Genomic DNA, 26,497 nt, shown 5'->3' with positions numbered 1-26,497 from the left:
AGTTACCATTGATTTAACTTAGTGTAACAAAGACCAGAATAAGACCTCAGTAAATGTCTTTCAAACTGTCAATATGAGGGTCTCTCAGACTTCCATTTTAATACTGTTTCAGGAGAGAGAGATTTGGTTGGAAAAAGTTTTTTCTGACTGAACTTGGCATGCAAAACTATCAGCACAGAAGTATTTCTTTTAAATATAAAAAATTTGTTTTATGCAACTGAAAAAGAAAACCTTACCAGAATAAAGTGCTTTTGTTTCCCTGCACTGTACAGCCTGAGGCCAACTTCAAAAGAAAAACTGTAACTTGGAAAGTGATTGAACTACTGATATTATGAAGCCATAGGTCATTTGGGAAAACATATTAAAGTTACTTTAAAAAGGGGAGGGGAGAGGAGAGCGTAAAAAGTGGCTGCCATGGAAATCTGCTGTCACACTTGAAGAGTTTTAAAAAAATCACTGGAAATTTTAGTTTTGGCTGTTGGGTTTTTGGTTTTTTTTCTGGATGCAGCTGGATTGACATGATAGAACAAAACTGCACCAAAGGAGTCATTATATTCTGTTGGGTCAACTCCTCAGGAAAAAAACGAATTTTTAAGGTAGTGTCAGTAATAGGTTAAAACACTTTTGGGAAAATGCAATTTATTTAGAGTTCGAAGCTTTTATTTATGAATATGCAGTTTGTAAAACAAACCTGATCGGACATTTTTCTTTGCATAAAGGAAGACATTTTTGAAATAGTATGTATATGAAAGTATGCATTTTCCCAGTGCAGTTGAAATCTACCAGGTACAGAAATATGTAAATATTAAAAAAAAAATTGTAAAACAAATATGTACAAAAACTGAAAGCACTTAAATCAAAGTTTTGAGAGGAAAACATAATGTATTTCAAAAAGAAAAACAGTATTATAAAAAGTGCAACAGTTACATGAATTCCAAATAGCTACAGAGCAGGATTCTTTATAGAAATTCTGGATGAGAAAGCAGATCTCTAAATGTAACCCCATGAAGCACATAAGAGCCTATGCATAAATGTGCTTTATTATATTATTGCCACAAATAAACATTAAAGCCTGAGTATTCTTCTTAAAAAAAAAAAAAAGATCACTGTGGTGTTAGTTTGTTTCCAGCACCTAAAATTAAACATCACATGGTTTCTTTATCTTTGGGTTTTCTTATTTGGGACATGAATTAATCATAAACTCTAATCCATATGTGAGTACCTATATGTATATGTGGAATTTGGAAGTTGTCAAGGCTCTGAATGAACACAGAAGTCTGTCAATGCAGGTCAAATTGTATAGTTATTTCTTGTCCCTGCCATTAACTTCTTATCATAGTACTTTTTCCTTCGTCAGACTCTAGTATGGGAGACATTTGGGGATTATTTTTGTTTGCCAATACTGCCAAACCTTTTTTTTTCTTTACTACAGTGAGATGAAAAATAAATTTGTCTCACTTAGCCCCTTTTCGGTGTTTCATGGCCAATTTCTGATAAATGGGTCTCTTGTAAGAGAGCCATTTTACAATTGGTCTTGAGTCAGAAGTTTAAAATTTTTCTTCAGTAGGATTGTTCAAACCATATACATTCCATGTAATTGTATTTGCATGATTCATGTTATATGGTCAAGAAACAAGAACTTCATTACACACCTAGGCCACAGTCCAACAAAGCACTTAGGCACATGAGTGCCTTTAAGCTGATAAATGGTCCTATTGAAGGAACATACCTTGTAATAAAGTCAGTGGTACTACTTATGTTCTTAAGTTACACATGTGCTTAAGGCCCCAGTTCAGCTAAGCATGTTAAGCATGTGCCTAACCTTAAGCATGTTCTTAGGTCCCACTGTCAATGGACTTTCAGTTAATGGGATCTAAGCCAGCCGTTCTCAAACTGTGGGTCGGGACCCCAAAGTGGGTCATGACCCTGTTTTAATGGGGTCACCAAGACTGGTGTTAGGCTTTCTGGGGCCCAGGGCTGAAGCCAAACCCCGAGCCCCACCACCTGGGTAGCAGGGCTCAGGCTTCGGCTTCAGCCCTTGGGCGGTGGGTGTCAGGTTACAGGCCCCCTGCCTTGGGGGGGCTTTGGCTTTGCCCCCCCCCCTCCCTCCCTCCCAGCCAGGGCAGCAGGGCTCAGGCTTTTATCCCCCCTCATGGGGTTGTGTAGTAATTTTTGTTGTCAGAAGGGGGTCGTGGTGCAATGAAGTTTGAGAACTGCTTTAAAAACATGTTCTTAAAGTACATTGCTGCACAGGCACCTATATGCTTCACGGACTGGGATTACATTTAGAGATCTGCTTTTTCATTGACTATTTCTATATAGAATCCTGCTCTGTATCTACTGTTGCACTTTTTATAATATCCTGTCTTTGTTTATGAAATACATCATGATTTGCTCTCAAAATTTAAATTAATGACTCAAAGTTTTAAACACTTTTATAATCGTAACATAATTGTTTCCACCAATGTAGAGGTTGATCCTGAAAGATGCTGATCACCCCTTGCTGAGTGCCCTCAGCTATCATTGAAATGAAAAATATTAATTAATATTAATTTTTTTCTCTTCATCTGATAAAAGGAAACTTTAAGAAAACCACAAATTGTCAGAAACATTATGAAGAAAAAGATTAGTATTCTTTTTTAAAAAATTTTTTTGTAATTACAAATTGTGATTTAAATACGCTTAAGTGTCATTAGGCGCCATCAGTTATGAATCTTAAAATAGAATCCACCTTTAATTTTTAATTGGCTTGCTTTTTAAGTAAAAGCCTTAGCTTTATTTAAGCATGTTATTTTCTGTTTCACACAAAAGTATGTACAAGATTTATTGGCGTTTGCATGAAAAAAGAAAAGAATTTTCATGTTTTATAAGAAACTTAATACACTCTCACAGATGGTCCTGCTCAGGTGTGATTTTAATTATGAGATACAACAAAGCCCAGCACAGTAGGAAGTCTCTTAATAAATGTCCTGAGGCTTTTGTCTTCACATGTCAAAAAGCCTTTTTATTGAGTGATTAAAATATTTTCTTTTATTGGCTGATTTTAAAAATGAACAAAATGCTTGGAATAAAAATATGAGGGCTTTCAGAGTTCAAAATATGTTCATTTGCATTGTTTGTGGGGAGTGAAAAGGAAGTTTTTTTTTTAATTACTTTTTCCCCTTTCTCTAAGTTTGCTTTTCAAAAAGCAAATGCTAGACAAATGTGTTAATAATATATAAAAAATGTGCATGAACATGAATAATGTATTAACAAATGAAAATGTGTTCTCTTTACATAGCGTGCTTGATTTTGGCTTGTCACTTTGTTTAGCAGTAAAGAGAGAGGTTTTGTAAAACACTGTGTAAAATGCAGAGAGAGAAACCAATAATAATTTAAACCCAGCCATAACATACAGCTTCCATTAATAAAACACAAATGATATGGTCTTATTGTTAAATATTAGTAATATATTATAATAATTTTATACTGTCTCTCCCTTAGTGGGGAATTATGAGTACCTCATGTAAGGACCTCGGTGTCCTGACATGGTTAATTATCCATAGATAATGGTTATCAGCAATAGCTGTTATAAGCACCACAGCCTCACTGTTGAGGGGTTATTAAGTGTTTGCACTCTCAGGTGCAGTGCACCTATGCACTTCTCTACAGAAACAAACAGCTGTGTTTTCTTTACTGTATTATACATCACATTCAGTGCATCATTTATTATAGCAAAGCTAATGATGCACATGCTAACCTTTATGTCCCGTATTATACAATGGTAATATATTTGCTATAGATATGTTAATTTAGCTTTCATAAGTCATTTATCTTTGCTAATATATAATATATCTTATTTAGGATGCTGCAGCTCTGGGGTTCATTATGAGAGTATTTAAATAAGAAATGAATAGAACTAACTTATGTTAAGTGGCTAAAAATGTCCTGGTCCCCAAATCCTGTTTCATAATATCTGAGAACTTTCTTCTTAAGGACACAGTTATTCGTAATCATTAATCCAACTCTGGGACAATGAAAATAACAAGCATATACAAGTAACACAGGTTGCTTTCTCTGAGGTTGAATGCATCTCATGGGAGGAAGTTCCTTCAACTTTAGATCGTTTTGGCTCACTTTAAATCGTGGTTTGGAAAATGCTTTACTCCTTACACATGTAGCCTAGGACTTAGCTTATGGGTTAATTTGCTAGTTTAAAGTTAGCTTTTAAGTAACAAGATAAGATATATGTGTAAGGCAGTAATGTAAGAAGCCTCCAGGCCCAAACCTGTAAGACGTTAGTATAAACACTTAGCATAAGGAAGTTGGGGCTATAAGTCTTAGCATAAATAAGCTGACCATCAGTACCCCTACGTTATAAATTGGTATAAGGTATAATTTTGCAATAAACAGTTCTGCTGAAATTTTGTATAAAGTGCTGATAGGTACCTGCAAAAAGTTAGTTGATGCCAGTTTCAGTATTGTAGGAGAGGAACATCAGTGGATGCTTAACAGCAGGATTGGTATAGTAACCAATAGATGTATATGCTAATAAAGTTTAGATAATTAATATGCAAACCTATAGAATAAGGACATCCCAACAATATGAGGGAGAGGAAATTAATTAGTGGCAAAGGAGGCTGAACATTATGAATATTCATGACAGGCGTCAGATCCTGTAATAGGGCTAACTACAGCCTAGACCAGAGGTTCTCAAACTGTGGTCCACGGACCAACAGTGGTCCATGAGCTCCATTCAGGTGGTCTGCGGATAGATCCCTCTAATGTGCGCATCTGGGCAGCCGCACACAAGAGAATGAAGGGCCACCCACCTAATTAGTGCAAGCATGGCTCCATTAATTAGGTGCCTGGAACCTGGAGAAGACGCACATGTAAAAAGTGAAGTGGTGGCCTTGGGGGGAACAGGGGGTAGGTGGGAGGGTGCAGTGGGGTGAGAAGAGGGGTTAGGGGAAATTTGGGACGTGCAGGGCTTCAGCAGCCAGAGAAAGAGGAGACTTTACCCAGTTCTAGGGTTGTGGCTGCCAGGGAGAGACGGCCCTCCTTCCCAGCCTCAGCTCTGTGGCTGCTGTGGTGGGGGAGAGAGGGAGAGACCCCCCTTCTTCTGAGCCCCAGCTCGGGGGCTGCCATGGCGGGGGACAGAGAGAGAGACCCTGCTCCTTCCCAGCCCCAGCTCAGGGGCTGCTGCAGCGGAGGGTGTGGGGGTGTGTGGGAGAGAGACCCCCTCCTTCCCAGCCCCAGCTTGGAGGCTGCTGTGGTGGGGGAGAGAGGGAGAGACTCCACTCCTTTCCAGCCCCAGCTCAGGGGTGCCACAGCGGGGGAGAGAGGGCACATCCATCACATTAGAAAGGTAAGACTACTGATATTAAAATATGAGTTGTGTGCTTTTATTTGTAGAACAAAAAACGTTTATTATTAAGGGTTTTTTTAATATAGCGCTTTTATCCAAAGCACTTTACAACAGTTAGCTAATGGTACAAATAACATTTGGAAAGATCATTAAGTGGTCCGGCAAGACCCTCAGCAATTTTCAAGTGGTCCGCCAAAAAAAGAGTTTGAGAACCACTGACTTAGACCATTGAGACTCGACCATTGGATCGCTTGCCATGCCAGAGATAGGATAGAACCCTAATGGACCACCACTCGTCTCCACGGGAATTGGGAAAGTATGTGTATGACACTGGACATAAAGTTAATAATGCATGACGGTTACATTCTTGTTTGGATTGGAACTTCTGTATTTACTAATTGTGTTAATAAGACTATTGCAAAGTCAAAAGCTTTTTCCCAAGGGTGAGTGTTGCAGCCAGGTATATTGAGGTTTCCAATTTAATTGTAATTCTAATAACTCCGGGCTTGATCTTGGAGCTGGAACCTGCCAAACCTCAGATTACTAATTTGTCATTTGGGAATTCGAAAGTAATCAATACACAATCAATAGATCAGGCAACACACATTTCTTATAACGTATCACATTGAATGAGTATTGAATAATGGAATGAAAAGATAAAGTGCTAATTTTATATAAACGAAACCACATTCAGCCTGGGCCTACTGAAAGTAGGATGAGTTTTATGGTCTTTGAAGATCATTGGTCAATATCACTCCTTATCTAATAAGAGCTAAATCGCATTTAAACACACCGGATTGTTAGAAGGACAGTGTTGGGCCTGTGCTCACATATTGCAGGGGATGTTGAGGATGTGGATGTTGTTGGGCTTGGTAATGCTAACACTCACAGTTTTATCATGCATCTCACATAATTTGGTATTTTCGGAGTCATGTGATCACATGAAAATCTTAGCTTACAATTTTTTTTAAAAGTTAAGCTTCCAGCCCTCATGGCTGCAGAGAAGGCAAGTAAAGAGACCCCAGATTTATTTTGCTATGTATCCATGATTTTTTGGAACCTGGCTCATGATTTTTGACTGCTTCGCGTTGGCAGTGCTGCAGGCACAATGGGAAAGCTGCAGCAGTCTGCGTCATAGCTACATGAAGAATATCTTCATCAATTAAGAATAAGGAATAGGAGTATGATTTTTATTCAGGGAAAAGTCATAGAAACATTTCCTCTTATTAGTGATTTTAGGAGCTTTTCATCTTTAGTGAATATCTGGTGAACTCTTGTGGTCTTAGTTAAACTGAGGCTGAAGACACTTCTGTGCTATTTCAGCTACTATTATAGGGTCACAGACTTACTAGCTAATTTGTCTACTGACACTGGTATAAATCGGAAACTACCCAGTGGAAATCAGTGGAGTTATACCAGTGTGAGAAGAGAATCAGATCCGCTATTGTTAGACCTGGGGCTTTATATTGTACTGTATTCTTATCCTGTATTCCAACTCATCCTGTGTTATGAAAAGGTACAATAGAACCTAGGAATTTGGAGTGAAAGGTCTGCTGGCTTGTTTCAAGTTGTTATTGATTATTTGCTGAGTGGCAGCAGAGTGTGATGCTTTAGAAAAATAGAGAATGGTGCCTGACCCCAGGAGTTTAGGCAAGACAATTTTTCTTTTCCCCTAATCTTGTGTGGGTTCTGTATGGGGAGAGCAGTCCTGTATGGGAAGTAGTAGAGTAAGAGATGATATGGAATTGGGTTGCCAACTACTCTGTTGAACATTAATTTACTTTGGTTCTGCCATTCCACAGTGAATCCTGCCCTGTCACTTATGAGTAATAAGAGGACAACAGCAGTCATGGATACCATGAGCCTGTGGCTCCTTGAGGTTGGGGGCTGTACTGTGTTGTATGTGGAGACACACAGCTTCTGCACAGATGCACCACTCCTCTTCAAGAGAAAAAAACGTTCCAACTCTTGGCTGCTACACAGGAAAAACATGCACGGGGGGGAGGGGGAGATTTGGCTTTCTGTAGTACTACCCCAGAAGCAGAAGGATACATCCTGCACTTATAAGCTCAAAAGTTAGGCCCAATGGCCTGATATTCAGAGGTGCTGAGCATTACAGGAGCTGTGATTGGGGCGGCTCCAGGCACCAGCGCACCAAGCACATGCCTGGGGCGGCAAGCCGTGTGGGGCAGCCTGCCGGTCGCCGTGAGGGCAGCAGTCAGGCAGCCTTCGGTGGCACGCCTGCGCATGGTCTGCCAGTCCCACAGTTTCAGAGGAAATTTGGCGGCGGGTACACCAAAGGCATGGGACCAGCGGACCTCCCGCAGGCGCGCCGCCGAATCTGCATTACCAGCGGACCTCCCGCAGGCATGCCGCCGAATCTGCATTACCAGCGGACCTCCCGGAGGCACGCCACTGACTGCCGGGCTTGGGGCAGCCAAATACATAGAGCCGCCCCTGGCTATGATGCTTGAAAATTAGGCCTGGCTCTTTGTGAACCAGGTGCAATCAATTTCCCTTTAACTCACTGGTTACTGATCTGGGGTGTATCTCTTAAAAATGAATTTGCCTAGTTAGAGCTCAGTTGTGGCTTTGCCATAAGCCCTGATGTAAGAAGGCAGCACATGTTTGAAGTCTAGGGATCACAATCTAGTTCCTAGTTATCCCCTTGCACCAGAGGGAAAGTAATCTGCTTTTTATACCTCCCACAGATTATTTCCTCCTCTATGCTGTGCTAATTGGCACTTTAGAGGTGTGAAGTCCAGGTTCTGCCCATGCCCACCCTCTTTCATCCATTTGCTTGGAAGTGTGGGGAGTATGAGCCCTGCATATGTTGCTCTCCTCCCAGCACTGCTATTAGACATGGGTAGCTCATGCAGAGGAATAAGGGGATGCCTTAAGACCACTTAGCCATTTGCAACAGCATGTGACAGTCCACTTTTGTGCCCTTAATATCTACCAGGGTAGCAATGCAAACAATTTTTAGTGCTCGTGAAGGAAGGTGGGTTGGCAATCCTGGAGACTGAAGTCCTCTCCCACTGAACAGTTATGGTAGGGACAATGCCTGTTTCCCCCTCAGTTTTTAATATTATAACTAAAAAAAAAAAAGAAAGAAAGAAAAGAAATTTACAGAATCTAAAGGCTTAAAAAAACAAAAAGTGTGTGAGACTGGTTTCAATGTAATTATGTAAACTTTAAAGCAGAGACTAAAATCAAGCATCACACCATTGGTAACCTACCATTGTTAAATTCATTAATAAAATATAACTGATCTTGATCTGTATTTTCTATCTCCATTATAATCTAAACAAGAAGCATTTGGCTCATGAAAGTAAATGTTTTTGATCCTTTGTTGTCAGATCCCACAATTTTCTCTACGGAATTCTTTGGTGAGACAGAAAACTAATATACTGAGCAACTGGAATTGCAGGCTTGTAATTTAGAAATATCCATTTTATCCCATGTAATTTCTTCCCTAAGATTCCTTAGTCTGAATCTGATACAGGTAGGAGCCAAGGCAAACAGTAACCATTTATAGTCATTCAGACTAGTTTGGGTTTCACTATAATGTAAAGGAAAAAGAGCTCTTGGCTTCCTTTCAGGTGTGTTACAGGAGTAGAAAATGCATTAAAATTTACCATCAAATGTTGCCACATGTTTCTATAACAATTGCAAACTTCTGTTTGATAAAAATCTAGAGATGTAGAAATCTTCATACAATAAACTTTGCCAAATAAAGAGTCAGTTTCCAAGGTTTTTTTTCAGTCCAGAATGAATATGCACATTGAGTTCTCCCAATCCTCCAGGTAAGAACTTCAACCTATTACAACACTCAAATCTTTGCAATTAACAGTGAGTTATGACAATTTATTAAGGGGAAAATTCTGGCCTAGATTGAAGTGCACAGCTTCTATTGAATTACATTCTGACTCCTTTCAATGGCACTTCTATGCAGGCAGTTGTGACACAAAGATGAGGTCTCATAATAAGGTTCATGTGATGGTCTATACACAGTCATGTACCCACAAAGACAGCAATGACAACTGTGCATTGTGCTACATACATACCGGTGTAGAGAAAGGGAAAAATATGTGTGTAGGTGGGCCATTCGCAGCAAGAATACAGGCATATTTTAAAGGACCATTCCTTCCAAACATTGACTACTGGCTGTAGTGCTGTCTATTGTGAGTAGTAATGGTAGTAAGTACTACAGCAGACAGTAAGTGTTTGCAAGATTGAGTCCTAAATTTGTTTCTGTGTACTACAGATGTGCTTGTTCCAGAGTTACACAGTAGAGAGATTCTGACCCAAATGCTTCATTGTTCACTACCACTCAAGCAGCCAAAAAAAAAAAAAGGAAATACATTTTGTTTTCAAGACCTTAATTTAAAAACTTCATGAAAAATACTGAAATGAGTTCTGTCTTGGCTTAGTCAGGTTACTCAATTTGAATAACTCCCTACCCCACCCACTGTGCATGCATGTACGTTCACACACACATCTGTTAAATACATGCTGTATTGATGGAAAGTATGACCTCTTACTTCCTCCTAGTAAGCAAGGTTTGCCGAAACATAATTCAGAGTCTGCAGGGGGTCAGTTCTGAGTAACTTTGGGGTGTAGAACTAGGATTTAATTTCTCTATCTCAAATTTTCCCACGTAAATGTAGTTAAAATACTTATTCTACCTTTGTTAAAATACTTCTTTGAATGAACGGTGTTATGATATATAAAGACTTTCATAGAAGCCAACTTGGGAAACCCATGTAGCTAAAAATACACATACTTTTTGGGGTGGAAAGGGGAAGGGGATTGACAGTGTTATGGTTTTTATATATGAGAGAAATGAGATATAGTACAATAATATATTTTGATAAAAATAGTTGTTGTAACAAGAAGGATAGTATAGCAGGTTAGTAACTCTGATATATCTATAAGAAGATGGCATAAGTCAATAAGCCAAATGCATTTCAACTATGAAGAGCTTTGTTCAGAGGAAGTGTCATGCATAGGAATGTAGGGGTAAGAAGGAGACCCTGCCAGCATGTGAAAAACTTCATAATGGTAAGTTATGTATTGAAATAGATAAACAACCTGTAATACCTAATGAACATACATATCAAAATACAAACTAATTATATTACTTCATAGAGGAGAGAGAGAGAGAGAGAGAGAGAGAGATCCTAAAAACTACTACAATGTCTCTGCTGAAGAATTATACCTTTGGGTATGATTAGGAGTCATATGTTAGTGCAAGAAAAGATATCACATTATCTATTTTACCTATTTCTGCTGCTTATAAAGAACTTCACTGGATCCAAAATCTCATTACTGAGATGGATTTCTAGGACCAAAGTAATACTGTTTCTTAGTACCATAAAAATCTACAAAGTTCACTTTGCCATCTGTAGAGACACAGTGAATAAAGTAAGTTTGCCTCAAATGAAAGATTTTGTCCTCCCTATGTGGGAGAAATCCAAACCAGAATTAGCAGGACATCACTTTTGGACTAGTCCATTGACATTTGAAGAGGCAGCCTGCCAGAGATGTGAATTTTCAGCAGCAGTATGAAGAATTGGTTTTATGGAATTGGATTTTAGCTGCAGTATGGCAAAATCTGAAGTTTTTACAATATTATTGCCAATAGATTCTTAACAATTTAGAAATGGCCACTTGACATCTTTGCTTTACTGTGTTATTAAAGGAACTATATGCTATAAAGCCTGTTTCAATTAGAAAGGTATTTACTCTAGAAGCTGGAGTCTTGGTTGCCTTCAAGGAAACAGGTAATCAATAAATGAACAATTTAATGGAGAAGAGTTCAGCAAATTATTATCACCCTGGGTAAAAGGAAGCTAAATTTGGAAGATATTCCACCAAAAAACAAACCCCAAAACCCAGAACAATGTTGAAAAGAATAAAGTTTTGAAATAACAAAATTATTGCTTTGATAACATCAAGCCTTTTTATATTAAAAAAATTGAGTGGATTATAAACTAGGGAAATAATAACAAATATCTGTGTGCTTCCTAAAAAAAACATCTGTTAAAAATGTCCACTGAACACTGCTACCTTTTTGATGATCTGCACATTTCACTCTGGGGATAGATAACCTTAAGATGACCTTTTCACATCTGGGTCATGTCCTAGTAAAACTTGTCTTTTTTCTTAGACTTCAGCTGGGCTGGTGTTTCTGACAGACGTGTAAACAGATGCAAGCATTGTTGCTAATGACAGGTGATTATAAGTGGCATGGGTGCCAAGGTAATTAAACCATGCTTTGACAGGAACATTTGGTGATGTGGTATTTCAGCATTAGAAAAATTGTTACAACACATTTTCCCCTGCTAGGCTTCTCCTGAATATCATTAATTTTGAGTGTTTGGCCATATGACTTTGGGATCTTGAACACTGCTGACTGTCTGAAATATAAAACCATTCAGTGCAGGGGAATGGCTAGTAGAAAAGAGTGGGCATATGAACAGAATTTTGGACTCTTCAGATGACACATCATTCTAGAAAGCTCTTTCAAGTATAGATGTAGTACATTAGTTATAGGAGCTATGTTATCCTGCATTATTTAATGGTTATTGTGCTAGATTTGGTAATGACTATATTATTGTGCTATTCTTTACCATATACTGTATTTCTTACTGAATATCAAAACTGTGTTTTTATTGCTGCAAATTGCAGTTCCTAAATCTGTTTAAAAGCAATGTGTGGCTCTGTACTTCACAGTACAACACAAATTATTATCAAACTAGAAATACAACATAGGCTTAGAAGCCATAAAGGATAATGTAAATGCTATAAAATGTTTATATTTAAGAAGATTACTGTCAAATCTTAATGATTTACTAATCCCAGATGACTTTATGCCCCTCACTCAGATACTTCTGCTGATTACAGGTTTTTCTTTTTGCTTTGGTGCCCAGCAAAACAACCAATGGGAATCTAGTAACTATTTTAGTGGTAAGAAAAGTTAATATATTTATATGGAATTTTAAACATGGTGTAGTTATTTTCTCACCAATGGCTTTTAAAGCTTTAGTCAAATGGGTTGAAGATCTCACCCCCATACACTTTACAGGAAATAATTAAATGTACTAAGCCTACCTAAATCACAATAAAATATTAAATAAAATTACTTGCATCACTATTGGCCTGTACTAGACTGAGGCACAAGCACTTTTACAGAGGAAAAAAATGCATGGTCTGTGATGATAAATTATGTTCCTTCCAATGAAAGTGAGAAGACCCTGAGAAAGCATAGTGATACCTCTGAGGAATAACGGAATACGGTGTCTCTTCTAAAGTTTCCCAGTGTGACAACTCTGAAAATTAGGAAGCTGATTTCAGTGTTCTATTCAAGACAGTTAAGTCAAAAGCAGATTGCAAAGAGCTACAAAGGGATCTCATAAAACTGGGTGACTGGGCAACAAAATGGCAGGTGAAATTCAATGTTGATAAATTCAAAGTAATGCACATTGGAAAACATAATCCCAACTATACATATACAATGATGGGATCTAAATTAGCTGTTACAACTCAAGAAAGAGATCTTGGAGTCATTGTGGATAGTTCTCTGAAAACACCCACTCAATGCGCATCCGCCATAAAAAAAGTGAACAGAATGTTGGGAATCATTAAGAAAAGGATAAATAACAAGACAGAAAATATCATATTGCTTCTATATAAATCATTGGTAGGCCCACATCTTAAATACTGCATGAAGATGTGGTCACTCCATCTCAAAAAAGATATATTGGAATTGTAAAAGGTTCAGAAAAGGACAACAAAAATGATTGGGGGTATGGAACTGCTTCCATATGAGGAGAGATTAATAAAATTGGCACTTTTCAGCTTGGAAAAGAGATGACTAAGGGGGGATATTATAGAGGTCTATAAAATCATGACTGGTGTGGAGAAAATAAATAAGGGAGTGTTATTTACTCTTTCTCATAACACAAGAACTAGGGGTCACCAAATGAAATTAATAGACAGTAGGTTTTAAACAACAGGAAGTATTTCTTCACACAATGCACAGTCAACCTGTAGAACTCCTTGCCAGAGGATGTTGTGAAGGCCAAGACTATAAAAGGTTCAAAAAAGAACTAGATAAGTTCATGGAGGATAGGTCTATCAATGGCATTAGCCAGCATGGGCGGGGATGGTGTCCCTAGCCTCTGTTTACCAGAAGCTGGGAATGGGCAACGGGATGGATCACTTGATGATGACCTGTTCTGTTCATTCCCTCTGGGGCACCTGGCATTGGCCACTGTCAGAAGACAGGATACTGGGCTAGATGGACCTTTGGTCTGACCCAGTATGGCCATTCTTATGTTCTCAGAAACATGGTCTCTCTCCTGTATAGGGAGTACAGCACAGGCAACAATTACTTCAAAAGCTAAGGTGTTAGACTTTGTCTTTTACATATGGTAAGATTATTCTCTTTAAACACCCAAATTCTGCTGCCCACTTGCTCTTTGTAGTTTATAGGCTTGTAATCTATGAAAGAAAGAAGAGAATTTGATTGCTGTGATTAACAAATGAGTGAAAAAGGCATGGCCCATCTTGCCAGAAATGAAATGATTCTCGCATATTGGCACATTTTAAGAGAGAGCGAGCGTGTGCGTGTGTGTGTACCTTTTTGTAAAGACGTAGTGTTTTTGTACAAATGGCCTCGGAGCTGCCAGTTTTTTATTTTGGATATTACCTGGTAGTCTCTGAAGTAGATAAAGTATAGTTTTGTTTTACTCTTCCATTTACTAGGCTTTCATTGTATTGCGCTTACTGTCACAATATCGGCACATAAAACGTTAAACATCACTGATCTGAAAGAAGCTTCCATTGTCTCCTACCTCTGGTGCCAGGGGAATCTTGCCAGTCTTGCAGTGGTGGTTCTGTCAGTGTAATATGTCATGAAACATTTCTCAGTAATGACAGACATTGAATATGACTGACAGGAACTCTGACCGAATGGAATGGGTTTAATTACCAGAGATGCGGGGTTACCTGAGATAAAACCAAATGGTCCAATTGTGCTTGGTTTTGACCCCTTGACTTAAAGTTACAGAGCAGCAAAGACAAATGGCTGATTAACCACCCCCTAACCCTCCTTTTCTGTGATAAACTTGTTTGGATTTCCCTGTCTGAAAAAATCTAAGTGTGGTATGTTTCTAAAAGGAAATATGATAGGAAAACAAAGGGTCCTGGTACTAGTCATTTTCTTCTCTTACAGACACAAAGCAGAAAGCTGTCATTCTATCTTGGAATGTATCTAGGACACAGTGTCCAGAAATCAATACAAGATAAATGATTGCTCTCTTAACCTCACCTTTCTTCTGCTTCAGCGGTTACATTGCTCCTGTTCACCTGTAGCCAACCTGACGCCAGAGTAAATGAGAGACCCTACCATCAAAAGTGTCTTCTTTTTTTGTTGTTGTTGCTACTCACTATTGAGTGCAGTTTTACACTTGTTCCTAGTCCTGTGCCTACAGCTCCCAGATAGAGTTATAGCAAGCTGCCTAATTAAACTGTCGCTGTCTGCCCTCACTTGACTGCCTTTACAAAGTCATTTAACTAACAGACATTCCTGACTATTAAAGCTAGTAGCAGCGTGTCTCCAGTACTGGAGATAAAATGAATGAAATTTGTTAATCTGCACTGACACTTGATCCTAGATGTTGAACTAATGCTGTAGCACCTGAACTTTTTTCTTTATTGTAATTACTTCTCATGCTATTATTTCATATAATAAATTGGAGAAAATTGCAACAGGTATTAAATTCTTCAAGTTGATTTATGGGTGCTGGGTGAATACAGCATTCATCTTGTGCATTCTTGAAAAGCACACTCAGTGTATGCTCAGATCCAGGATCAAGGATTGTACTAACCAAATACTGTAGTAGGATGATGTATTTCCTTCATCTAAGAGGAATGCCATTTTTAAATCTCAATGCTGCTAGTAATAAAGATAAATTTTGCCTTTGTAGTTTTATCAAGTGTTGATTTAAAACAAATATTTTGAATGCAAATGTAATACATTCTTAAACAGCACATCAAAAGAATTACATGCCATCCATGATAAAATTAAAAGAGGGTTGGAATTACACAGTGGAATTCAGTTCTGTTTGAAGGGGCAAACATTAAAAATGACTTGCAATTTTTTCCATCTCCTAATTTGAATGGTGTTTTTGGTTCAGTGAATTCAGGGTGATTCTTCTTGCTGGGTGTGGAGGTCTCTTAGAGCCGCAAAAGATTACTACCACTCCACCTCTCAAATGCTTCCCTTAACTTCCTCCCTCTCTAAAAAGTGAGGCAATTCCTCCCGAGTCTTTTCTTGCAGCTCTTTGAACAAGAGAGATTGACAAGAGGCTTCCAGCTTGGCCTGTTTGCATGGTAACATAACTAGTTAACATAACCTTAACTAGCTAGGGAATAAGATTTAGCCCTGTGCATAGCTTTTGATAAAATAATAAATGGGCTATGCACAGGATCAGGGCCGGCTTTAAGAAGTGCGGGGCCCGATTCAAACAGTTTCGACGGGGCCCCAGCAGGGATGACTAAAAAAAAAACATAAAAAAAACACATGGGGCTTGTACTCATCGGGTGGTGCTCCTAGTCTTCGCCGCCGCCGAAGGGCCGCCGAAGACCTGGAGCGCCGCGGGGTGAGTAAAAATTAAAAAGGAGCCTCTAGCCAGGGAAAGGATTCTCGGCCACTTGCCCCCTACCTCCCCGGCAGCCCTGCCACTGGGCGCGGGGCCCTCTTAGGTGCGGGGCCCGATTCGGGGGAATTGGTGGAATTGGCCTAAAGCCGGCCCTGCACAGGATTACTCCATGGAGTGAAGGAAACCCTCATCTCCATTGCTTCTAATGAAGCCTCACAGCTACAGTAGCTCCTGAAGCTACTGGTCTCCATTGTCCCAGGGAGTTAGCCAGAGGAGCCATGAACTCATGGGTCCATTTGCTGTGTTCATCTCCAGCACAAGATCTGCCTCCATACTTACATGGAGCAATCTCCGCACACCTCTGCTCGATACAAAGCAGAAAATGGTGGACCCAGACATACACAGGCTTCTGGCATCCAGTGTTCCACAGCACAGGGGAACTTCATTAGCACTGCAGTGTTCAGGGCCATCCATGGCTGTTATTTGGGCTAAAGGGTTTGTCCCTTAATATTTATATAGTGCTTTGAAGATTGAAAGTGCAGGTGCCAAGTAGTATTACACCTAGACTCACATGGCTTTTTTGTTTATTTCTTTGTAGAGAGGAGTCTGAACCAGACAACAAAGCCTAAAGCTTCCTCCCACGGCCCGTACCTTTGAGAGATTCAGATGCAAATCTGAATGTTATAGCTTAGATCTGTCTCTATAATGTGTCAGGCTGGAACCCATGAATGTCCATGAAATATCTAGATGTCCATGAAATACCTAGCTCTAATCAGTCGTCCATACCATGCTGCAAGAGGGAAGCATAAGCTTTATGGCCTTTTGCTTGTTATATTATCATTAGGCAATCACTTAAAATGTAATTTATGATACACAAAGGTATGAGCCTCTAGGCATTTGTGTTGAATTTTGTGACATTAGGTAAGACAGAGAGTCTAGTTGAAAGGCCACTTGTTTCATTTCACTTGGCATGATTTTATTGGGACAGTAGAAGGAAGCAAGTAAGAAAAACCTCTACAAGTAAAACTTGAGACTGTTAACATACAGTAACTAATCTTTACATAGTACTCTATGTATAACTTGTACCAAAAGTGATTCAGATGAAGAAAGCTGAGTTCCTGTATGTCAGGAGACATCTCCATAATAAAGATTGGGAGGTAGTTTGAGAATATGCATTTCCTTTAATGGGATCTTTCCATCTGTCTTGATTAAAAGTTGAGTCCTTCCTAGAGAAAAGAATTGTGTGTATTCTTGGTTTATATTCATTATATCTCAGACTGTTTGACCGTTGGGGTCTCTAGCCTTATTTTTTACATTTTTTGCTTTGGATTTGATCCTGCAAGTTGCATAGTAGCTTCAAGGTGCTGAGCATTAATATTTCCTAGGTCAGCATCCTTAACATAATATACCATATGCTCCCCCTGCACCATATCCAAAGCTGCAGCCACAGGGGGGCCCTATATCATGGGGTCCTCAACCCAGCAAGGAAAGGTTGAAATTCTAGTGTGATATTAGAATCATAGAATCATAGAATATCAGGGTTGGAAGTGACCTCAGGAGGTCATCTAGTCCAACCCCCTGCTCAAAGCAGGACCAATTCCCAACTAAATCATCCCAGCCAGGGCTTTGTCAAGCCTGACCTTAAAAACCTCTAAGGAAGGAGATTCCACCACCTCCCTAGGTAACCCATTCCAGTGCTTCACCACTCTCTGAGTGAAAAAGTTTTTCCTAATATCCAACTTAAACCTCCCCCACTGCAACTTGAGACCATTACTCCTTGTTCTGTCATCTGCTACCACTGAGAACAGTTTAGATCCATCCTCTTTGGAACCCCCTTTCAGGTAGTTGAAAGCAGCTATCTAATCCCCCCTCATTCTTCTCTTCCGCAGACTAAACAATCCCAGTTCCCTCAGCCTCTCCTCATAAGTCATGTGCTCCAGCCCCCTAATCATTTTTGTTGCCCTCCGCTGGACTCTTTCCAATTTTTCCACATCCTTCTTGTAGTGTGGGGCCCAAAAGTGGACACAGTACTCCAGATGAGTCCTTACCAATGTCGAATAGAGGGGAATGATCACATCCCTCGATCTGCTTGCAATGCCCCTAATTATACAGCCCAAAATGCAGTTAGCCTTCTTGGCAACAAGGGCACACTGTTGACTCATATCCAGCTTCTCGTCCACTGTAACCCTTAGGTCCTTTTCTGCAGAACTGCTGCCTAGCCACTCGGTCCCTAGTCTGTAACAGTGAATGGGATTCTTCCGTCCTAAGTGCAGGACTCTGCACTTGTCCTTGTTGAACCTCATCAGGTTTCTTTTCAGTACTTGTACCCAAGTGTCATGTGCCATCAAGGACAAGCTGTTTCATGCTGAGGCAGATCCCTGTGCTGGTAATAACTTCAACTCGTTGGGGCTATTGGGCTGTCAAACTTTTATCACAATTGCGGTGGAACATTTCTCAGGTTTCCCATTTCTTTCTAAGAGGAAACGAGCATTAAGCACTGAAAATGCAATATTCTGATGAATCAGCTGACATTATTGTTAAAGCATTCCTCCAGAGCAAGGTCAAGCGTGTAGGTTCTATTGAGCAAGAGCTAGTTTTGTATGAAAAGAACACTGATGATACTCTGTTATTTGGAAATATTGATACCAAGACCCATTCTGTGTACATTGAATAAAATAGAAAATGGCAAATAGCATTCTTAATGATGCCACATGACCAATTACCCCTTATGTCCAAATGATTTGACATCACCTGCTGTTGACTTCCATCTTCTGTGTATGGCTGGTAGCACATCTGTGTACAGGTGTGAAGTAAAACAAGCCTTGTTGTATTAGAAACCTTCGCGTCTCTGCTTCTAATGTAGTCACTCTTCCTCCATTCTAAGTCTTAGTTGATAGTCCCATTTGTCTCACCTGTATATGTCTTTGTCAACACTGTTCATGCTATTTCAAGTGAGCACAACAGTACATGGAAAAACATTCTTTATGTGTTTAGGCCTTTTGCACATAAATCTACTGGAAGTGAATTGCTGGAATCTGCAAACGAATAGCAGACAAAGTGCTATTTTTTCCTTGGAAACACGCAACTGACAAAGTTCTTATGCAGCTTCTTTTGGAAATAGCCGGAACTTTTTTTCTATAGTCCTATTTTTCTACTGCAGAAAAATGCAACTTTACCTTAAACAAAATACTGCTTGTTGTACTACTTTAAAATCAATATCACAAAAGCAATTGAACGTGAAATAACTTTTAAAGGAAATATTGCAGTTACAATGCTGATCTATATTCAATACAAGACCTTTACATTTAAAATGTGTATTAAAAATAATTTGTCATTTACCAGTAGAAGTGTGTAAGTAGGTAGAGTTTCAACCATGCCTTTGATAAGAGGTTACACACATTGAGTGAAGTCCAAATTTATATGTCCTCAATTTTAAGTCCTAAAAACAAAAAAAAGTATCAGTCTAAGCTTTCTCCCCAAATGTAGCTATTCCTGTAGTTCATGCCCATCTTTAGTTCCCTCTGCAAGAGCCTGCAACTCCTTTAATACTCTTACTTTAGTGCTTATTGCATATATCTATTCAAACTTCTGACTAACTCAGTATCTCTGCATCTCTAGGCAAGGTTCAAGAAAAGAGTGCTGCATCCCCATGGAGGGTCCATGAATCTGCCACCCTGTTACAAAGTGATTGGTCTCTTAACTCTTCGCTTCCTATTTATGATTCATGAGTCCTATTAACTGCTGGTCATCACTGCATCTTGTGTGCTGTTACTCCTGGGGGAATTCTGCGCCAAAAAATGCAAAATTCTGCATATTTTATTTGTCAAAATAATGCAATATAATCAGATTGGTTTCACTTCCTTTAGTAATTTATTTAAACTACCATACAGAAAAAAAATCACAATAGCTGTTCGGCATTTCCTAAACACATGAAAGTTAAGTTACAAATACGTGGTAACCAATACCTTGCATTCCAGTTATAATCCTGGACTTTCAAAATAAATTACATTACTTTTATTTGGTGTTTGGTGTTCTGTAAAGTAGAATGTCGCTTTAAAATTGCTCAGACTTCACACATGAAAGTCATACAGTTTTGCTAATCATTGTCCTGCATTTTTTTTAAATGGATAAGTAAAATAGATCCGGAGCTGTAATCTAACCCCACTGTGCCTCTCTGGCACAGGAATAAAAGCGAGAAAGCACATAGATCTTCTAGCTGAGGATTCCGTTACTGTCATTTACAATAAGGCTCCTTTACACCACTCTGGCAAGGTAAAGGAGCCTTAATTGACTAACAATGAGAACAATAGTAGCCTGCCTTACATAGTAGTTGTTACATTTCTTCTCTATCTCAGGGACAGAGCCTGCTTCACACACCTTACGCCTCCAAGCCCGGCATGCAGCAACAGCAAGCGAAAGAGAGGGACAGAGTGAGTCTCTCTCACTCATTCGCATGCAGGCACGGGCCCAGCCCCACCCCCTTAACATCTCTCCAGCATGCACGCCCACCCCCCCCCCCACCCCGGTGATCTGCCCTCTGCTGTTGGCTGCTCCCAGCAGACATGCCTGGGCTGCCATGGAAGGGGCATTTGTCCCCACAGATTTTTTGCTTCCCCATTTTTCTGCAGGGGTAGGGTGACCAGACAGCAAGTGTGAAAAATCGGGACGGGGGGGTGGGGGGTAATAGGATCCTATATAAGAAAAAGACCCAAAAATCGGGATTGTCCCTATAAAATCGAGACATCTGGTCACCCTATGCGGGGGAGACAAGAAATCTGCAGAAGGTATGAATTCTGTGCCTCAGCAGGGGCACAGAATTCCCCCAGGAGAAGTGCTGTGTTTGCTGAAGTGATGATATTTCAGTGGCATGTTGGTGATGTACATGGGGCTGCATCAGAGATGTGTTTTGCTACTATGCTAGATACATGAGGGATCAACAGTGTAGTAAATTTTATGGGATGTAGCCTCATACTTGTGTAATTTATGCAGAAAAGTGATGCCTGTGTTTTTTCCATCTAACTGATACAAAATCAGTATTGCCCACTAAGAATTTTACTCCACAAAAGGAAGACAAAGCAGCCAGAACTTCAACTGGCCTACTTTACTTGAGTAAAATTACTCACTTGAGTAAATGTTTGCAGGCTTGAGCCCTTGGAGATTAATGACAGCAGTCACCTGGTATGGGAAGAGTAAAGAGATATATTCATTTACAAGTCTAAGTAAATTGTCATCTAAATATCCATAGGCACAAAAACTAATGAATCAGACATTCAAAGGTAAGTAATAGGCTGAAACAAAGAAACACTAATAATGTCTAAGTACGGAATAGTAAGAGCACCCGTTTGCCAGTCATAAATCATAGAATCATAGAATATCAGTGTTGGAAGGGACCTCAGGAGGTCATCTAGTCCAACCCCCTGCTCAAAGCAGGACCAATCCCCAACTAAATCAAATATTTATTGATGAATATTTATTTCCTCACGTATATGCCTATGTTGTTATAAAGTTCTTACCACACTGTTTCTCCCAAAGAGTTATTTGACTTTGATGCCTACACCTTTGTGTTTGGATAACTGAATCTTTCCCCTTAGTTCCAGTAACAAGATCCTTATTTCATGTGTCTGAGCAAACCATTTCTACAAATGGTGCCAATCGCAGGTGCCAATCGCAGGCTGGTTTTACAAGCTGAGAAACCCAGTCAAAAATGCACTCCATGCCTGCATCTCTAGCTGCCATTATGAGACCTTGCAGAAAAACGAACAGTGCATGGCACCTGGAGAAATGAACCCCACACTGCTCCATAAACCTGACATAGGCAGGAGTTAACAATGTGATTAGTGGACTGATGGATGATGCACAGTTCTGTGCCTCAATAGCAACTTGTTCCCAGGGGGATTTTTCTGACCTGCTAAAATCATGTCCAGTCCTAAAACAGTTGAAGACTGTCTTTGCTATTTGCCATGGAAAATTTGAAACCAATCTGGGGTAGTGAGAGAATTTAACAGTTTTCAGAATATTACATATCCTGTTTTTAAAAAAAAAACCAAAACACTTTCAACAAAAGAGCATAAGGGGTATTACATCCAGTATCTTAAATCTCCGCAATTTTGAAAAAAAAATAGGGCTCAATTTTGGATAAGTAAGGTTAGGGCATCCAGCTTTGCATTTGGATTCACACATCAGCCTTTAGTTCCTTAAATTCACATTATACTGAGTAAGTGCTGATTTGTGCATTGCAATGTATTCTGCCCTTTGTGCCTTTAGGTCTGGCTGACACTCAAAAGCTTTCCCAGGATGTGAAAAACACATACCCTTAACCAACATAATTATGCCAACTGAAGTCTCAGTGCAGACAGCATTATAGTGTAGGGTGACCAGATGTTAAGGGGAAAATATCAGGACCACCGCATGGAGGGGCGTTTTTTTTTTTCTTTTTTCCACTCACCCGTCCAGGGAGTGCAGTGGCAATTTGGTGGAGAGCCCTTCTGTCGCGGACGGTCTTCGGTGGTATTTCAGCGGCAGGTAATAAACCTTGCCGCCAAAGACATAAGCACCCGCTGCTGAAATACCACCGAAGACTGTCCGCGACTGAAGGACTCTCTGCCGAATTGCCGCTGAAGACCAGGAAACAAAATATTGGGAAAATGGCATCCCGACCATACTCTGGGCGGGATGCGGAACAGGATCCTCAAAATCGGGACAGTCCCGATTTTATTGGGATGTCTGGTCACCCTATTATACTGGCAAAAAAAAGTCATAAAAGAATCATTGTGGCCTAAGCAATTATTAACATGTGATTTCTAACAAGAATGGTTGAGAAGGATTTTAGTATATTTATGTATGACAACTCGTATAGAATGAGTTTATAACAATAAAAGAATTACAAGTCCTTCTTTTGATATAATTCTCTTAGCTCTTGTAGAGTTTGCTGATTGAACATAATTTCAACAGTAACACCAGTTCTCTGAATTAGTAATAATTAATTTCTGCATCTCTTTAGCATTCAAGGACAATAGCTTATTAAGAGTGACATTTCATTTCATGGATCCTAAAAAAAAAGTCCCATTATCTTAAATTAATGTCCTTCATATCACTTCTATTAATATGGTTTGTTATAACTGCAGAAGCATAATTTGTTCTATATTTTAAATATATTAATAAGTATAACCATCTGCATCAAGTAGCGAGCAGAGAAGAGGAATCTCTTTAAGTAAGGCTTTGATCTTATGAGGCCTACAAGGCTGAATCATAGCTAAATGTACTTTTCATGCTATTGTTATCCAGAAAACACCTGTGTTGCTACTAGTTTTCATATTCAAAGTTCTGTTTTATTTTACTTTAAATCTAAAGCTCTTGTATCTCATGTCTGTGCAAATAAAGCTCCTCCTGCAAACCAGCCAGGAAAACATATGATACCATTTGCAATTGCAGAATGCGGCATGCTGTTCTTCTGTAATTATAATGGCCTGAGCAGTGTGGGGTTGGTTAGCCTTCCTTAACAATCATTAATCTATTGAGTCTTAGTTACTGTGGCCCATCTTGGAGAACAGCAGTCCTTGGCGTGAGGCACCTTGGGCTGTGAATTCGTTGTGAGCAAGGGATAGCCTTGTTTGTTACATTCTGCTGCTTGCTGTTCCCCGAGGAGTCTGGGAAGAGATTTTTTTCATCTTCGTGATTGCTGCTTGCCCTCTCCCTCGCTCTCCTGCTTGTCCCTTTATTTCTCCTTGTTGTGAAAGTTTCTTTCTGTGTGACTGGGAGTCTGTTTAGCAGACCATATTGCGAGTGAAGGTGCATCGTTTGTTGCCTGATTTTGGCAACACTGGGCAGTCAGCTGGGATGTAATTAAGACTCTGAGAACAGGCTGTCTTCTCCACAGGAAGGGCATGTTAGATGTTGCTGGGATTTGGGGCTGTCAGTTTGGCCAAGGCTGGAGAGTGAAAGCTAGGGACAGTGATCTTTCCTTTCATTTATAATCCCTTTATGTACAGTGTATGCACTTGGCAAAGTTTACATATAACCTAGTGACTGGAGCGTACAAGCCAATGCGGCTAAATTAGCATATGTTACATGTATATTTTAGTAATATTTTAAAGCAAGTGCAAATTTCCAAAGTGAATTATGCATGTATGACAGAAATAGGGTTGTGTTGCACTGGGTGTCAAATCCCACAACTTTTTGTCAAGACCATGGATTTTACATTAAAGAGGCAGAGAGACTAAACGAAGTAAAACAGTTTTAATTTTTAACAGTTTGGTCAAGCCCAAGGAGCCACTCTCTGACAGTTATAACTGACATTTGAATAATTGGATTAATTTAGAGAGGGGAAAATCCTGTATTGATAGTTCTGCTTGTTCTATGTATTTTTTTTATTTAGGGATGGAGTTGAGTGGCTTAATTATTTAAAGTTCACTTCGTGCAATACAAAATACTGCTCTTCTGAAACTTTAGACTGATTTGCAGGAGAAAAAAAAATCCTGCTTAAAATATTTCATTTTCTACCGAAGCAAGCTTAAGAAAGCATTATAAAACATTATTTTCCAACTTGCACATTACATCAGTATAATATAAAGAAAACTCAAAGAGATAAAAAAGTGTCATTTGTGGCCTAAAGCACTAGTGTCAGAGATGCACATAGGTCAGTGGACCAGATTCTGATCATCTTTATATAAATCCAGACTAATAACATTGACTTTAGCATTATCCCAGATTTATGAGGAAACTGAAATCAGAAACTGGCCCAGTTTTTTTAAAGCAGTATCAACTTCCTTTGGATTCACATTAGATTTCAAGTCTCTTTTCATAAGAAAATTAACATTAAAATGAATAATAGTTATGAACTAATGAGCCTTTCCGGATAATTCTGTTAATGAGCTGCTTTTACTAAATTGTGGCACAGAGCTAGAAGGGCTAACTACTGAAATAAAGAGTCTAGAATACAGTTTGCTGCTGGCTTTATCATTGTTTTACTCAGCGGGACATTAACAGATATTAACCCTCAGACAAGAAGTGTTGATCCACTGTTTATGATATTAACACCTAGTTAGAGAAGTATTAAAACGTGCACTTGGAATCCAACACACAGACATGTACCTATGCATTCGGATAGGTAGAAATGTTCATTTAAAGGTTATAAATTTCACTTGAGCGTTGGTAGTTGTAAAACTATTGCACCACATTTAAAAACAAAACATAACAAGTAAACTATATCCTTACCATGCTATAGTACCTGCCATGTTGCACTTAAATGTTACACCATCAGAAATTATGTTAATAAAACAATGTTGTGTAAGAAAGGACAATCAGTCTTACAATGGAGATAAGGGAGCATATTGTTTAAACTAATTTTGTACATTTTAGTCTTGAAAACTTCAAAACATTATTGAAATGCTGTATCGTTTGCTTTGCAAATGGGGTAGTCAGGCTTCCTTGTAACCAGACTAGCAGTCCTTGGGGGATTCTCAAAGCTTTTTAAAATTATGGTGGGGTTTTTTTCTGGGTCAGTCTAAGTCAGTCCCAAGGGTGAAGTTGCCATCTGTCCTTTATATTAAAAGAATCTCCTATATTATATACCTGATGTTCTTGTCCCAGAGATAAATGTTGTTAATTAAAGGACAGCATTTGTCCTTTATGTAGAATAAAGATTCTTTCCAGCCTTAATAATTTCTGAGTTCTGTACGTGCCTGTAAGTATTGCCTAACCTAAATGTGATTTCTTATTAATTCAAGATCTTTGGTACATGTGGGGAGTTTAGTGGATGGTTTAGTAACCCAAACAGGCATATACCATCATTTCAGACACTGATGGTAGAACAGAGGATATAGGTTTTTGATGTACAGTGGTTAATTTATTTGAGGCAAATCCCCATTTGGGAGTGTTGCCTAAGAAAGGACTGCAGGTTTCAACCCTTTGTAATACAATTTTCTCTACCTCCACCTTCCTAACTACCTCCTTCCAGTATGCACTTGTTCTTGAGCAAAGCTGCACCTTTTCATCTAACCCTATATCTTTAATGTCCATTATACCCCCAACACTCCTTCCATTTAGTGAGCATCTCAAGGTTATACTTATTTGAGAAGTTCCATTCCAAACACAAACTACACATGTTCTATAACAGCATATTTACATGAGCCAGGCAATAAAGAATTGTATTCCTGTTCTTGTTCATGTGTCCGTAGGGGTTTTAGTAGAATCTTGTAAATGAGGATTTCTCATTAGCAGAGGGGCATTAAGAAGAAGAGGGAGTGTGCCTTTGTGGTTGTAGTGGTCAGGGGTGGCTCTATATATTTCACTGCCCCAATCACGGCAGCGAGGCAGGCTTCAGTGGCATGCCTGCGGGAGGTCCGCTGGTAACGCGGATTCGGCGACATGCCTGCGGGAGGTCTGCCAGTCCCACTTGGTGCGCTGGTGCCTGGAGCCGCCCCTGGTAGTGGTACCTCTGGCCCATGGTCACACTTAGTAATTCAATCACTTTTAAATACCA

At 39.4% G+C, this 26,497-nt stretch overlaps 1 protein-coding gene across 2 annotated transcripts in view; it reads left to right on the top strand.

The window, feature by feature from the left end:
• The window catches only part of FTO (FTO alpha-ketoglutarate dependent dioxygenase), a 335,884-nt gene that overhangs the window by 179,630 nt on the left and 129,757 nt on the right, over positions 1-26,497 (top strand). Inside the window, exon 9 of one of the 2 annotated variants that reach the window (XM_044987018.1) lies at positions 11,520-11,587. The exons of the other annotated variant lie outside the window; for it this stretch is intronic. Coding sequence (XP_044842953.1) covers positions 11,520-11,544 — 25 coding nt within the window. The 3' untranslated portion in view covers positions 11,545-11,587. Of the gene's footprint in view, positions 1-11,519; positions 11,588-26,497 lie in introns of those variants that run through there. 2 annotated transcript variants of the gene reach the window in all.

Source organism: Mauremys mutica, chromosome 14 (assembly GCF_020497125.1).
Source record: "Mauremys mutica isolate MM-2020 ecotype Southern chromosome 14, ASM2049712v1, whole genome shotgun sequence".
NCBI lineage: Eukaryota > Metazoa > Chordata > Testudines > Geoemydidae > Mauremys > Mauremys mutica.
Note: the sequence above shows the minus strand (reverse complement) of the source record. Positions and strands in the feature narration are given on the sequence as shown.